Source organism: Cucurbita maxima, unplaced genomic scaffold (assembly GCF_002738345.1).
Source record: "Cucurbita maxima cultivar Rimu unplaced genomic scaffold, Cmax_1.0 Cma_Scf00043, whole genome shotgun sequence".
Lineage (NCBI taxonomy): Eukaryota > Viridiplantae > Streptophyta > Magnoliopsida > Cucurbitales > Cucurbitaceae > Cucurbita > Cucurbita maxima.
In genome coordinates, this window is record NW_019272059.1 from 807,718 (window position 1) to 820,752 (window position 13,035).

Below are 13,035 nucleotides of genomic sequence, written 5' to 3' on the forward strand. Positions count from 1 at the left end.
AAAAAAAAAAAAAAAAAAAACACAACTCTTTCAGTTAGAAGTTCACATTGATGTTGCAATATTCATTAAGTCAAAGGGTCAAGCAGTATTCATAGGCTCTTTAATGTCATCCATTAGGTAATATTCTTAGATATTCAGTGATTAGTTGAGGCATATGCAAATTAATTAATCGGAGACATGACACAGGTGGATTCCAAGAGTATAAATTGTTAGAGCGGCTGGGGGATGGGAGTAAGCCAACAGCAATCATTGGGGAGGTAGCTGATGATCTGAACTTAGATTTGGTAGTTCTAAGCATGGAGGCTGTTCATTCTAAGCATGTGGATGCAAACCTTTTGGCTGAGTTCATTCCATGCCCTGTTATGCTCTTACCACTTTGATTTCTGTACATGTTGTAACCAATATCCAAGTTTTATGGAGTCGTGTGTTCATGTTTTTCTGTAATAATATATTGGGTATACTTGTGATTTTATGCATAAACTGCTTTTGGAGTTGATATAGGCCATGTTAATATCACATACGACTCGACGGCCTGAAATAGAGCTATTAAAATCTCTGACACACAACTCGCGGTGAAGACTATTCATTGTCCCTATAGCTTATCACATAGTGCAATGGTTGGGTTTCTTTCTGCAAGAATTATTAAACTAAGTACTCCTCACATGTTAACATCAATTTATAATCATAAACCTAAGACATATATCTAATATATCAATCATAAAGTTCTAGCGTGATCACATTTTATGCTTGCACTCATAATTATCATAATTTAAATAATATTATTTATATATTTCCTTTATGTTAAGTTCCTAATTACATGGTCATGATATGTATATACAACAAGTTAAGACTTGTTTAGGAGATTCAATTTGCTACTTGCATCATTTAACCCACCCGTTTCTTGTGTACCTCCCTAGTTAGTATGGTTGGCTATCTAAAAAATTAAAAAATTGTATACTCCTCAATCTGTTGGAGTTTGAGACAATTTGGTAGCCATTTCTTTCCGGACAGGAACTTGGTCATACCAAAGGAAAAAAAGAAAAAAAAAAAGTTTGTACAATTATGATGAGGTTCAACGGAGTGATTGAATACACCCCAAAAGAACCAAAAAGAAATGTTTATACAGAACCATGTACAGAACAACCATCATATTGATCAAGATCCTTGGGCACTCTTGTGGGACTTCAAATCATTCAAAAGCCCACTGATTCTCCCTACGAATTTCCGCCTCTTCCTCCGGTGTGAAGTCATTTTTGATGTTGAAGGTCTTTCTGACCTCCTCTGGAGTCTTTCCCCTGAACATGTTAGCTACTGTTCGGCATGTCAGGTCTAACAAGCTATTGATGCTCAGATAATTTGCAGCCTGCAGGGTAGGATAAAAGTGAATTTCATAGGGCGCAGAATCCAGAAAAAAATGAATGACGATAATGGTCAAATCCCCTGGCAGCTGAAATTCTTTGCATCAAGAACATAAACGATGGGTGAATGTAGAACTCGATAAATTAAAGCTATTAATATACAGAACCATGAAAGAAATCATGTCTATCTATGACTTTTACGCATTAACCTAAGCAACAATCATTTGATAATGAGGCCACCAGAAAAATAAGACCGCTGAAAATGAAATCAAGACGACAAGGTAACGATAAAGGCCATGACTATCCTATTAGCACAACTGCACAGGCGTCAATACAGATACGTCAGATAAAGAACGGTAACCAGCGACAAAGAAGATCAACGCAAGTGGTTTGCTCAATTCAAGATTCAGAGTTGATTCTTGAAAACAAAATCATACTAAACAGGTAAACCCTAGAAAATCGACTAAGAATCAAAACCGTAGACAATCGAGTTGATGGATCTAAAAGCGGGAGGAAAGAAAAGTTACCAGAAGGAGATCGAAAAGTGTGGCCTGATCAACATCGGCGAAGTCCCGGTCCCAGGCACTGAGATCTTGTTCAGAGAGAGGAGGATCGGAGGAGGAAGCATCGACGTGCTTGCGGCAGTACTCGATAACCTTGGCGAGGATCTTGCTGGTGACATTTGGAAGAGGGATGACGTTATCGGCACAATCGTCCTCGATCATGTGGCGGATGGCCTGTGACTGGAGGGCGGCCGCCTCGTCGACTTCAAAAGTGTCGCCATCGGAGCTCTTGAGAACGATCCTCTTGGCAGAGGACATGGTTTTGCTGAGAGAACGAAGATCGATTGATTGTGATTTTTGTGAAGAGGATGAAGAAGAGAAGTTTGAGACTGTGGAGTTCTCGCGCCGCTTTTATAGATTCTTGCCACGCGGGCAGGGCAGCCTCTGCCCGGCCAAATCATTTTTGTGATTAAAAAAATAAAATCACCCGAAATATATATTTAGAAAAAGTACTATTTTTATTTACCCAACCTCTCGTGTTAAAATGCCATTAAAGTAAATTTAAATTCACAATCAAATTTTGTTTCAACCAATTTTAAATTATAAAATTATTCTCCGTACTTAATAAATTTTTAAATTTTAATTTTAAAATATTTATTAATTGATCTCGTGAAATCTTAAGTCTACCTAATTGAAAACATTGAAAATTATATTTATGAATGTTTAATACTTAAAATAAATTTGTTTTTAACATAATAACATTACCATGCTGGTCATGATACGAGGACCTACAAAGGCCGAAGTTTTGGCGTATTCCTTCTAATTTAGTCTATTATATTTCATTTCGAGAGAGATAAAGAAACAAACAATAAGAAGATTTAAAAAAGAATTTTGCAACACGAGCCAAAATCTATACTCATAGAATAAGAAACTTCAAAATATTAGATTATTTAAAACAAATCTATGATACAATAAGGGTAGAATAAACTTGTGAGATCCCACATCGATAGAACGAATCATTCTTTGTAAGAGTGAAAACATCTCACGCATTTTAAAAATCTTGAAAGGAGTCCAAAAGAGAAAATTAAAAAAGAACAACTAGCCCGGCTTAGGAGGCTTGGGAGGGCTTTCCATTCTTTAAGATTCTAGAAACATGAGGATGTAATATCATACTAACATTACGATGTAAGAAGTAGGCTTGCTTTCAGTTACATGCTAGCTATAACTTTACCCGTATACATTACATAACAACTTTACTCTTCTATACATTATATAACAACTTTACCTGTATACATTACATAACTCGATCATGAATCGAAAATACTTGTGAGACTGTGTGACGGTTGAATGTGTCAAGTGTACTTTAGGATTCCATGTATTGAGAGGGTGGAGGGCTTGTCTTAGTCTTTTCAGGACCTGCACGTTGGCTTTTTATATCAAACACCCGAGAATCCTCCAAAATAATCACTAAGTTTACATATCTAGAGTATTTGCTGCAATGTATAAGAGAATTGTCGTTCGAAAACATTCAAGCACCAAAGTACATACCGTAAACCCCGCGTATCTCGACTTCTCGCCATTCTTGTACTAGGGCACAGCAGCAACACAAAAGATGGGAGAGAAAGTCATCAACATAACCTCCCTGCCCATTGCCACACACAGATTTCAGTCCCTGATTTAACAGATAGTATTGGGCAAATAATCTTATTGATTAACGACTTGAGGGTCGAGTTTATTCGGTTAAACACGCATTTACAAACCCATTGGGGTAGCAATTGCTCAAGAATAATTGCTACCCATCTACATTACCGAATCTCCAATAACGAATCAGAACAAGAGAAACATCTCGTTAATATGCAGGTGAACTGACAGTATATCAGAAGATAAACGAATCAGGCAGAAAAGATAACTACCGTGATGTTCAGCATCTTGCGAAGCTTTCTTCTAACACAGCAAGTATAGCAACAGCACGATAGTATCAATGTATATGCCAACAAATCATTACATGCTTCTCCTGGTGCTGAAGGTTAATTCAAACAGACCATTTCAGGGAATGGCAGAAACAAAAAGTAGTTCTAAATTGTTGTGGAAATCCAAAGACGCCAAGCAAACTTACATGTATGCCTATCGGTTGCAACAGTAGCAATCCTTGAAAAAGTCCCACAAGGATAGAAAAAAGTCTTAAGACCTAGAATAGAAAAGTAGAGTAAATGAGCCATTGTCATGATAGGAAGAAAACAGAATCCAAGCATCTTCAATCTGCTAGTCTTAGTCTATCAAAGTCAAATATTCAAAACAATAGTCATCAAGTACTTGAATCTTCAATGTCAAATTCATCGATTTGGCTAAGCATATTACTAATTGACTAGATAATTTATGCCCATTGAATCCAACCCATTCCCTTTAGAACTCCCTCTTCATACAAGACAAACCAATCTCAATGGACAATTAAAATTTAGAAGGGAGGAGGATAACCTACACAGAGAAGGTTTTGCACAACAATCAAGTAAGTCAGTGTGCCATTCACCATACCCATCAGAACCCCTGATTGAGAGCAGACCATGTCCTGATGAAACAGAAGAATTTTTTCTGCAACAAAAGAAATCAATATCAAACTCAATGAACCACGTAGCTTGATAATATATGACATGCATACGTGTACATGAGAGAGAGATTTAGGGCCAAATTTGAACCGGTGTTTGACAATGGTTGTCTACATTCATGATTGTAATTGAAATGCTGGAACGGGAAATAGCAGACCTTGAGGTTGTATGAGTATCAATATTTTTATAGTAACTTTCATCAGATGAATGTCCATTGTTGGCATCTACATGCGTATTTTCCACTACTTTGTGGGCTCTTTCAGGTGAATGTTTCTCATGACTAGAAGTTGCAGCTACAGATTCAGTGACACTTATCAAACGTTGAATAACCTCACATTCACCAACATTCAGATTAGCTTGTGACCGTTGTAGTTCTAGCTGGAGCTTCTCATTTTCTTTTTGTAGTGCTTTGTTGAAAGGCAAGTTCGGATAAGAACAAGAAAGAGATTTTTTCAACACCATTGCCTCGTCTGTCGAAGGTTCTGGGTTCAGAATTACTTCATGAATTCTTTTGTCATCATCATCCAAAGTATATTCGTGCTGATCCTTTTCAATATCCTCTAGTCTCTCCTGATAATTTGAAGTTAATCTAGTTAAGTTATCAATAAGCAAACAATAAGCAAAGTCGGTCAAAACAGACAGTCCAGAGGTTCTACGAGAAAACTTTGATCAATTTAGAGAAAATATCATGAAGCAGTATGTTGAATTTACCGTTCAAATCCGAATTATATTTTTCTTATGACTTTCCTTCTACGACAGATTTTAATTTCCAAAGCACACAAACATCTAGCAATAATTTCCAATTTCACTTTAACTTTCTAATGAAGAAAACAACTTCCTTCGAGAAAAAATGAAGGAACAAGAAAGTCAACATGCATGGGCCAAAAGTTGAGGAAATGCATCTTTCAAGATCATACTGTGCAAATAAACAAATATAATAACACTAGGAGGTGAAAGAATCAAATACCCTGACTCTGGCATTGTCAACGAGTGTAATCAAAGGAACAAGGCGCAGGTATCTGTCAATTTCATTCTGGGCCTTCCTGAATTGATATACAATGTTCCATCCCATGGCAAGCAGATAGAGATAGCTGCGATCCTGGCAGCTGTTGACCAAAATATACGACTTTCTTAAAGCATCTTCAAGCTGTTCTAGAGGCTCCCGAGTCTCAGGATACCTCTTAAGTTCCGAGATCTTAAGTTGCTCCAGCAGGTTTCCAATCAACTTCAGGTGCTGAGCAAATTGCCTGCAATTCTTTTTGTGCATTCGTGCAGTGCTTGCCGATTTCACTATCATAGAAATCAAACGAACTGCATCGATGCCCGTAAGCTGGGCCACATTGGCTAACTCCCCAAGCGTATCCCATGAAGACATATTTGTCTCTCAAAACTCTCAATCAAACTTGAACTCTCCAACAGTCAAAAAGTCCAAAAACAAAGTATCCGTTTAATCTCTAACTCAATACATAAGAATTTGCCAAACTCGGAATCTCAAAGCACTGCCACCGATTAAAATGATGTATAAGAGAACGAAGTCGTTCCTCAGGCGGTTGACAATACAAAGACCTTCGTCGGCAGCGATGGATATTCAAAAGAAAACAAAGGAATTGGAAATAAACAAAGCCGAATCAAAAGATCAAGAGCAAGATCTTCAACGTCGGCGCCCCAAGCTCACCATAATGCATGTCGGCTACAGAAAAATAATAATAAATAAACAAATCAGAAAAAAAAAAAAATCCACAAAAACATCATCACTCATCACCCGCAGTACTAAAAAAACCAGAAGACAAACTCTTATTTCCTTTGTATTCTCTACTCTTTAGTATATCCTTTTTCCTTCCATCGACTCACTTTTTCAACGAAATAAATTAACCAGAAAAAAAGTATATTCAAAAGACAAACAAGCTGCATTTGGATCTGCAAAAAGAACATTCAAATCAAACAAAACATTAAGCATCAATAGATTCTCACAGCTCCACCTCTTATCCTCTCCGCCATTACTACCACTTCACCTTCACAGCAATATCATACACAAAATGATATAATCAAGAGAGTTTTTGTTCGATTACCGGAGAGAGGAGATGAACGGTCACAACGCACAGGTCAAATGTCTGCATAGCTTTGCGGAAAATTGTATTGTGTTTCATCTCATTCCATTTCGTCTTCCATGGAAATTCGGAAAAATCTCTCTCTCTCTCTCTCTGAGAGTTCGGTCCTCTTTTTCAGTTTCGGTGTGGTTTGTCGGAGGAGAGAGAAAGAAAGAAAGGGAGAGAGAGGTCTGGTTGCAGCAGAGTGACAACTCTCACGCCATTACAGACAAGGAAGAAGAAAGGGCAGTTCAGTGGCGTCCATGTGACTTGAATTTACGATGTTACCCTCGACTGGTTCACGGACCACGGAAAAAAAAATTATATGATAAATGAGTAAATTAATTTTATTTATTTACAGGCTGGAAGTGGACCTCTTATTAGTAGTTACCTAATGAAAGGCATGGCCATGTAGCCATAGAGTTAATTGGCCATGGCACGGACCCTCTACTCGTTCGTATACAATCAAAAGTCGTCGCCTACCTAAGTCTAAAACAAAAAAGTAATTCACTCCGACCCATAAACACCAGAAATAGATGAATCACCCCTTGTATACACACACCGAGTCAATGACCTTATTAAATTAAAAAATTAGTGTTAATTTTTTTTTTAATGTTAAATGATGAAATTAATGCATAAATAACAAATACTTATTAAATAAATCACACAAAGCAATTAAATATATTAAAATCACTAAATAACAAATTAAAATTTTATATCAATAAATAATTTCACGAAAATAGATGATAAAAAGCTTTTTTTTTCAGTAATATATTTTAAAGACTGGAAACAAATATTGACGTGGAATATTCAAGTCCATTTCCATGAGCATGATGGTGATGACGAGGCAACCATTAAATCTGCCACGTATTAATTTTAATTCCACTCCTTACCCTTATATGCGTTTTACTTTTTTCATTTTTTACTTTTGGTTTAACTGTACCTTGCTTAAATTTAAATTATAAACTAATAATTATATTAATTTAAATTATTTAATATATATTTTTTAATTTATTGATATTTTGTAAAAAAAAAAAAAAAAAAAAGGAGATAAGACTAAATTCAATGATGAAAAGAATTAATAATAACAAGAAAAGTAAGCTTTAAAATCAAGTAATTGGTAGCTTTAATATAAGATGGGGTTTTTTCCCCTTTTTGTTGGATATTTGGGGTGTTTGGTGGTGGGAATTACGGAGAGCGAAAAGGTTGCCGTAATTCTCGGATAAGGATAGGTTGTGTTTGGATACGTTTCATGTGGATTTCGATTTCACGTAATTATATGTAATTATATTATATATATATATATATATAATATAATTACATATAATCACGTAATTATTAATATTAAGTAAAATCGATTGAATGATATAATTTAAATTATAATAATTGTGAATACTTTGGGTAAGAGGGAAGCATGCTAGAAATTTGTGACCAATATTTTTGTTTTTGAAAGTATAAATTATAACGGTAGGCAATTTGGTTGGCACGTGAAGTCCCATTAGAAACCTTCTAGAGCAATTCAAGATCTCGAAGCTTAAGGGGATGAATATCTATTATTATTTAAACTCCGAAATATTAACAAGTTTAATTGAGAGTTTTGAGAGACAAATATTAACAAGTTCCTCTGGAACAGTTTTGAGGATGTTTTGAGATAATCATATATTTTGGTCCAAAGCTGCCAGAATTGTAATGCTCATCGATTCCTTCACTATCATATAAAACGGTATTTACGATCCTGATAGCTCGTGACCAAAATATAGAATTATCTCAAAACATCCTCACAAGGCTCCCAATCTCAAGGATACCTCTTAAGTTCGAAGATTTTAAGCTTAGCCAACCGCATCAATTCCTTAATCTCTTTCAAGTACGCTCTAATGAAGTTACTTTGGGCTTCCCAAAAAGCCCAAAAAGCTTTCTCATTACTTTAGTAGGGAGTCCAAATCCGCAAAATGACTCAAACTAATGAAGACGGTATTTTTTTGTTATATAAACTCACAGTCATTCCCTAAATTAGTCCATGTGGGACTTTCATCATCTAACATCTCCCCTCAAACAAAGTATGTCTCCCCTTAATTGAGTCTTAGTTATTTTTTACTATGCCTTCAAGGAGGCTCGACTCTTTTTTCTTTTGGAGCCTTTTGTTCAACATTTGGGGATTCGTTGAGTTTAGGGCATGACTATAATACCAAATTAAATGAACACGACTCTTTACAATGGTACGATATTGTCCACTTTGAGCATAAATTCTCGTGACTTTGCTTTTTACTTCTCCAACAGGCTTCAAATCAAGGGAGAGAGTATTTTTTTATTATGATAGCAGTTATTTGGGAATTCTTTGAAAATTTGATAGAATATATGTTTGGATAATTTTGACGATCGCCGTCGGTGGTGGTTGAAATTGGTTGTGGCCGCCGTCGTAGTTCGCATCAGACATCACCATTCACGAACAATTGAGTGGGAACAGCCGGTACCAGGTGACTACTGACTAATTTCTATTAAAATAATATAAATAAAAAAAATAGAAAAAGTAATCACGTGACATATGATCCTAAGGGCGTGGCAGCACGTGAATGGAGAAGCACACGTGCAAATGAATACTATTATAGTCGGCCCCACACGTGTTAGATGGACTTGACTTTTTTCAACGCTATATTATTCAAATGTCCCAAATAAGATCTGCTGACGTGGATTTAATATTTTTTTCACAGTACAATGCAGAATCCAATGCTCATTTTTTGTTTTTTATTTTCATTTTAACAATTTTTTTCAACTACCATTTCATTATATATATATTTTTTTATTTCTGTCCCATTAATTTTATTTAAACAATCAAAATATTATTCAACCTATAGTAAATAATTAGTTTTAAAAAATAAAATAGTTCTCGAGCAAGACCTTAATTATTTATTATGAGCGAAAACTTAATTAAAGTAATTATTTTTTTGTTTTGAATATTCTTAGTCTTTTAAAAAGCAAATAATGATAAATAGAATAATGCAAATTATTGGGAGTTATTTGACTGTTTATCTAACAGAACCAGCACTTCATTTATTATTTTTTAATTGATTTTACAACTTTTGGTTGACTTGTAAACCTAACATACTGAACCATTGAATTTGCCTTTTGGAATCCTATGCAAAATAATAATAACAACAATAATTTAAATAAATGTATTTAACTTTTAGTGTAATATATTTATTTTTCATGTTATATGAGTGAAACTTATTTGGACGATAATGCCCCTGAACTTAGCCTGAAGGAAAGCTCCAACTCACGAGTGATTCATGTGGCTTGAATGGGTTTATTTGTACTTTACTAAAGAATTAATATCTCACATGAAATTTCACAACTCACAAGCTCCCCTTTGTCCTCTTTTACATGGACAATTTTACCCTTGGATATATTTGTTTCCGTCCTCCCTCTCAAGGGTATTTCTGTACCGTTAATTAAAAATGTTCGGGAGATTTGAACATTTAACTTCTTAATGAAAGGATTAATAGAGGAGGGGATGAAATAAAAATAAAATAAAAAAACTGTTTATTTCCTAAATTGAGGAAGCCAATGAAATAAAAAAAGCATTGAATGGGGGAAAACTTTAGGTTAAACGTTAATTTCCCTCCAAAATGAATAAAGTATATTTTGGATTTCCCTCCCATAAATTAATTTTTTAAAATGATTAAAATAAAAATTATTCCCACCAAAAAAAAAAATAAATAAATAAAAAATTACACACTTTCTATATCTGAGTAAGAGGAACGCGATCATCGCCATTTCCCATGGCCCGCATGGACCCACTCTTCCACTTCGCATGTGTCACAACCAATAAGAATTCAACACGTGTCCATCTCATTACCTGCAGTTTTTTGTTCGCTTCTAAAACTGTGGCTTCGCAAATTTTTTTTTGGCGGGCACTTTCGTGAAATTCAAATAAAGATCAAACCCTAGCCTCTCTTTCGCTTCTCGTCCTTGTTTTCCCTCCCTTCTTGTTCTTCTTCTCTCTCTCTATTTCTCTCTCGTTATTGCGAATTTCGAGGGGTTTATCCTAAATTCTTTCTATTCACAGGTTAGTTCGATTTCGTTTATTCCCATCTCTCTGATTTGTTTTCTTGTTCCGTTTCGATTCTTGCTGCGTTTCTTGAATGTTTTTGATTCGGTATAGATTTGTAGTTTGAGGGGTTTGGGTTTTTATTCTCAGCCTCTTTTCGAGGTGGTTTTTTATTTTTTCCGCCGTTCTTGGCGTTTCTGATGAATTTCTTATGCAGTTTGAATGTTCAAGAACTCATTGAAACTGTTTGAATTTTGTGTGGCAGGTTATGTTGATGGGTTGGTTTTAATTATTCATGTTGCGGGTTCATAAGAGTGGTAGAAAAAGGCGTTTGGTTTGCTGTGAATGGGGAAAGTAAAGGAAGGAATGGGGGATGCGTTTTCGAACGAAAGGGAGTCGAAGAAATTGAAGAGGAGAAGGCGGGCGAAGGGCTCTTCTGGGAAGTATTTGAAGCCTGGTGCTCTGTCGAAGCTGCGGTGCAGCAAGGGCTCGGTTGGTAAATCTTGTACTTATCTTGGAAGGAAGAGGGTGGCTGTGTTGGATGCTGGGAAGACTAAGAGGAATAATGCGGGGCTTGAGGACAAGGTTTCTGATAGAAGTCCTTTGATGTTGTCGCCTGTCAAGTTGGTGATGCATATAAATCATATTAGTACCCCAAGAACTCCTCGGGTTGAAAGCTGCGAATCAGAGTCGCGACTGGAATCTCTGCCTATGGATCTATTGGTATTGTTAATATTCATCCAATTCTTTTCTGATTCCTAGAACATAACGTGTTCATCTCAAAATTACATCAAATGCATAAAACCCAACTTATTCCGTTTTCTTTACAGATTGTATGATCTTCTTTTGCTTGCATTGTTTTTAAGCTATGATCTGTGACTAGAAATATTTGTTCCTTTAATGGATCATGGGTTTTCAATGGGTTTTTAGTGTCAAAACCAATGTTTTATGATTCATTTCATTTTGTGAAGATAATGTAAGAAAGGAGTAGACGTGGCCAACTTTTAGTAAAAAGGCCAAATCCTTTCTAGCTGTTACTTTCTAAATTATCAACTTAGAAAACCCAAGTTCTTTTGATCTTGAAGAGCATGTTTGATCACGCATATAGATTTGAGTAATCATGTTGATCTGATCTGGATGTGCGCTCAGATTTTGTATTGTTTGATGGGTATTAATTTTATGATCTTGTGTCTTAAATTTGTAACTTGAAGGTGAAAGTACTTTGCCATTTGCACCACGACCAACTGAGGGCTGTATTCCATGTCTCTCAACGGATCAGAAAGGCTGTAAGTCTTTGTTTCTGTCTGCCTGAAACGCATCACATTTGTTTGAGAGTGATGATCATGACCCTTTATTGAACAGGTTTTGATGGCGAGGCAGTTCCACTTTAATTACACAACCCCAGATCGATCCAGGCAGGAGATGTTGAGAACAACCACCCCTCGACCCACTGAACACTGGCCCTTTGTAAGGTTGGTATTCATTGTTCATGTTTATTTGAACTGGTGAAGGCATATGCTGTTGCTGAACTAGAAATAAATTTTATATTGGACAGCAAGGGAGATGGTAAAGGCTTTTCATTGCCAAGCCCCCACGCTCCGAAAGCGCCAAGACACGGTCCTCGACCGCCATCTCGTCTGAAAGTTTCAGAGATGAGACAGGTTGCTGCTGTTCTGTTTCAAGAATCAGGCTTTCCTGCAAGATGCATGGTTCCCTCTGTTATACCTAAGCCACTCTGCAAATCCCTGGCTTCGAACCGGGTTCTGTTCTACGAGGAGGAGTTGTGCCAAGCTGTTGCTCAAAATAAACTTCGTTGATTGGTGTAGTTGGCAATTTCTCGTTGTCTGTTGTTTTTGTGTATATAGGATTTGTGTTGTTGCCTGTAGCAGGTTGGTTTGTTGAGCCAATATAGGAATTCTACAAATTTTGTAGCTGCGTTTGATGCAGATTAGGGGTATCATGGAAGTTCTTGTTCTGTTGGAATGAGGGTTTTAATGATTGATTCAGACTGTAGCTGTGGGAATAATCTATTCCAAACTGGTTACCTGTATAGTTCTATATATATCTTCTAAAGAGTGGTTTTCTGCTACTTCTGTTTTTATGGTTTATGCAACTATTATGTCTTCCAATTGCTTCAAAAGAATGGAGTCTCTGCTGATATTTGATATCCATGATTCACCACACAGACTCCAAAGCACATGAGAGATTCAGAGTTCATATGTATTATGACAAAATAGTAATGATATAGCAGCTTGGAAGTGAGATTTGAGACTTTAAAGATCCGTTTTTTAACTTTTTAGTTTTAGTTGTGTCTAATGAGTTGCTTTGCTTAAATAGTTGCTAAAACTTACTAGGGATCTCACCATGGATGAGTTTTAAAACCATGTGATTGACGGCATACATAACAATTTAACTCTTAAACTTCAAATTTCGTGTCTT

The 13,035-nt window shown here is 36.0% G+C and overlaps 4 protein-coding genes across 4 annotated transcripts in view; 2 read left to right on the forward strand and 2 right to left on the reverse strand.

The window, feature by feature from the left end:
- Nucleotides 1–498, forward strand: part of LOC111470227 — a 2,586-nt gene extending 2,088 nt beyond the window's left edge. The window contains exon 5 of the mRNA XM_023115771.1: nt 187–498. Within this exon, the coding sequence (XP_022971539.1) occupies nt 187–380 (194 nt within the window). The 3' untranslated portion in view covers nt 381–498. The remainder of the gene's footprint in view (nt 1–186) is intronic.
- Nucleotides 499–967: 469 nt separating this feature from the next.
- LOC111470228 (SKP1-like protein 1A) lies at nt 968–2,248 on the reverse strand. The gene is made up of 2 exons (XM_023115772.1): nt 1,886–2,248; nt 968–1,363 (listed from the first exon to the last, which is right to left on the reverse strand). Exons 1-2 carry the CDS (start codon nt 2,177–2,179, stop codon nt 1,190–1,192), a joined length of 468 nt encoding a protein of 155 aa, XP_022971540.1. The 5' UTR covers nt 2,180–2,248; the 3' UTR covers nt 968–1,189.
- A 759-nt stretch (nt 2,249–3,007) lies between these two features.
- Nucleotides 3,008–6,815, reverse strand: LOC111470224 (protein MID1-COMPLEMENTING ACTIVITY 1-like). The gene is made up of 8 exons (XM_023115763.1): nt 6,534–6,815; nt 5,432–6,154; nt 4,622–5,034; nt 4,341–4,450; nt 3,978–4,049; nt 3,775–3,881; nt 3,410–3,503; nt 3,008–3,277 (listed from the first exon to the last, which is right to left on the reverse strand). Exons 2-8 carry the CDS (start codon nt 5,837–5,839, stop codon nt 3,225–3,227), a joined length of 1,257 nt encoding a protein of 418 aa, XP_022971531.1. The 5' UTR covers nt 5,840–6,154; nt 6,534–6,815; the 3' UTR covers nt 3,008–3,224.
- Nucleotides 6,816–10,467: 3,652 nt separating this feature from the next.
- On the forward strand, nt 10,468–12,694 carry LOC111470231 (F-box protein At4g35930). Its single transcript, XM_023115779.1, has 5 exons — nt 10,468–10,614; nt 10,862–11,319; nt 11,808–11,882; nt 11,959–12,068; nt 12,152–12,694. Exons 2-5 carry the CDS (start codon nt 10,942–10,944, stop codon nt 12,411–12,413), a joined length of 825 nt encoding a protein of 274 aa, XP_022971547.1. The 5' UTR covers nt 10,468–10,614; nt 10,862–10,941; the 3' UTR covers nt 12,414–12,694.
- Nucleotides 12,695–13,035: the final 341 nt, after the last annotated feature.

Coding starts and splice junctions, on each gene's coding strand:
- LOC111470228 (XM_023115772.1), bottom strand. CDS start 2,179: ATGTCCTCTGCCAAGAGGATCGTTCTCAAGAGCTCCGATGGCGACACT. Junction 1,364..1,885: donor CACTTTTCGATCTCCTTCTG/GTAACTTTTCTT, acceptor CCTACCCTGCAG/GCTGCAAATTATCTGAGCAT.
- LOC111470224 (XM_023115763.1), bottom strand. CDS start 5,839: ATGTCTTCATGGGATACGCTTGGGGAGTTAGCCAATGTGGCCCAGCTT. Junction 5,035..5,431: donor TTGACAATGCCAGAGTCAGG/GTATTTGATTCT, acceptor TCAAATTATCAG/GAGAGACTAGAGGATATTGA. Junction 4,050..4,340: donor TTGTGCAAAACCTTCTCTGT/GTAGGTTATCCT, acceptor TTTCTATTCTAG/GTCTTAAGACTTTTTTCTAT.
- LOC111470231 (XM_023115779.1), top strand. CDS start 10,942: ATGGGGAAAGTAAAGGAAGGAATGGGGGATGCGTTTTCGAACGAAAGG. Junction 11,320..11,807: donor CTCTGCCTATGGATCTATTG/GTATTGTTAATA, acceptor TGTAACTTGAAG/GTGAAAGTACTTTGCCATTT. Junction 12,069..12,151: donor GAACACTGGCCCTTTGTAAG/GTTGGTATTCAT, acceptor TATATTGGACAG/CAAGGGAGATGGTAAAGGCT.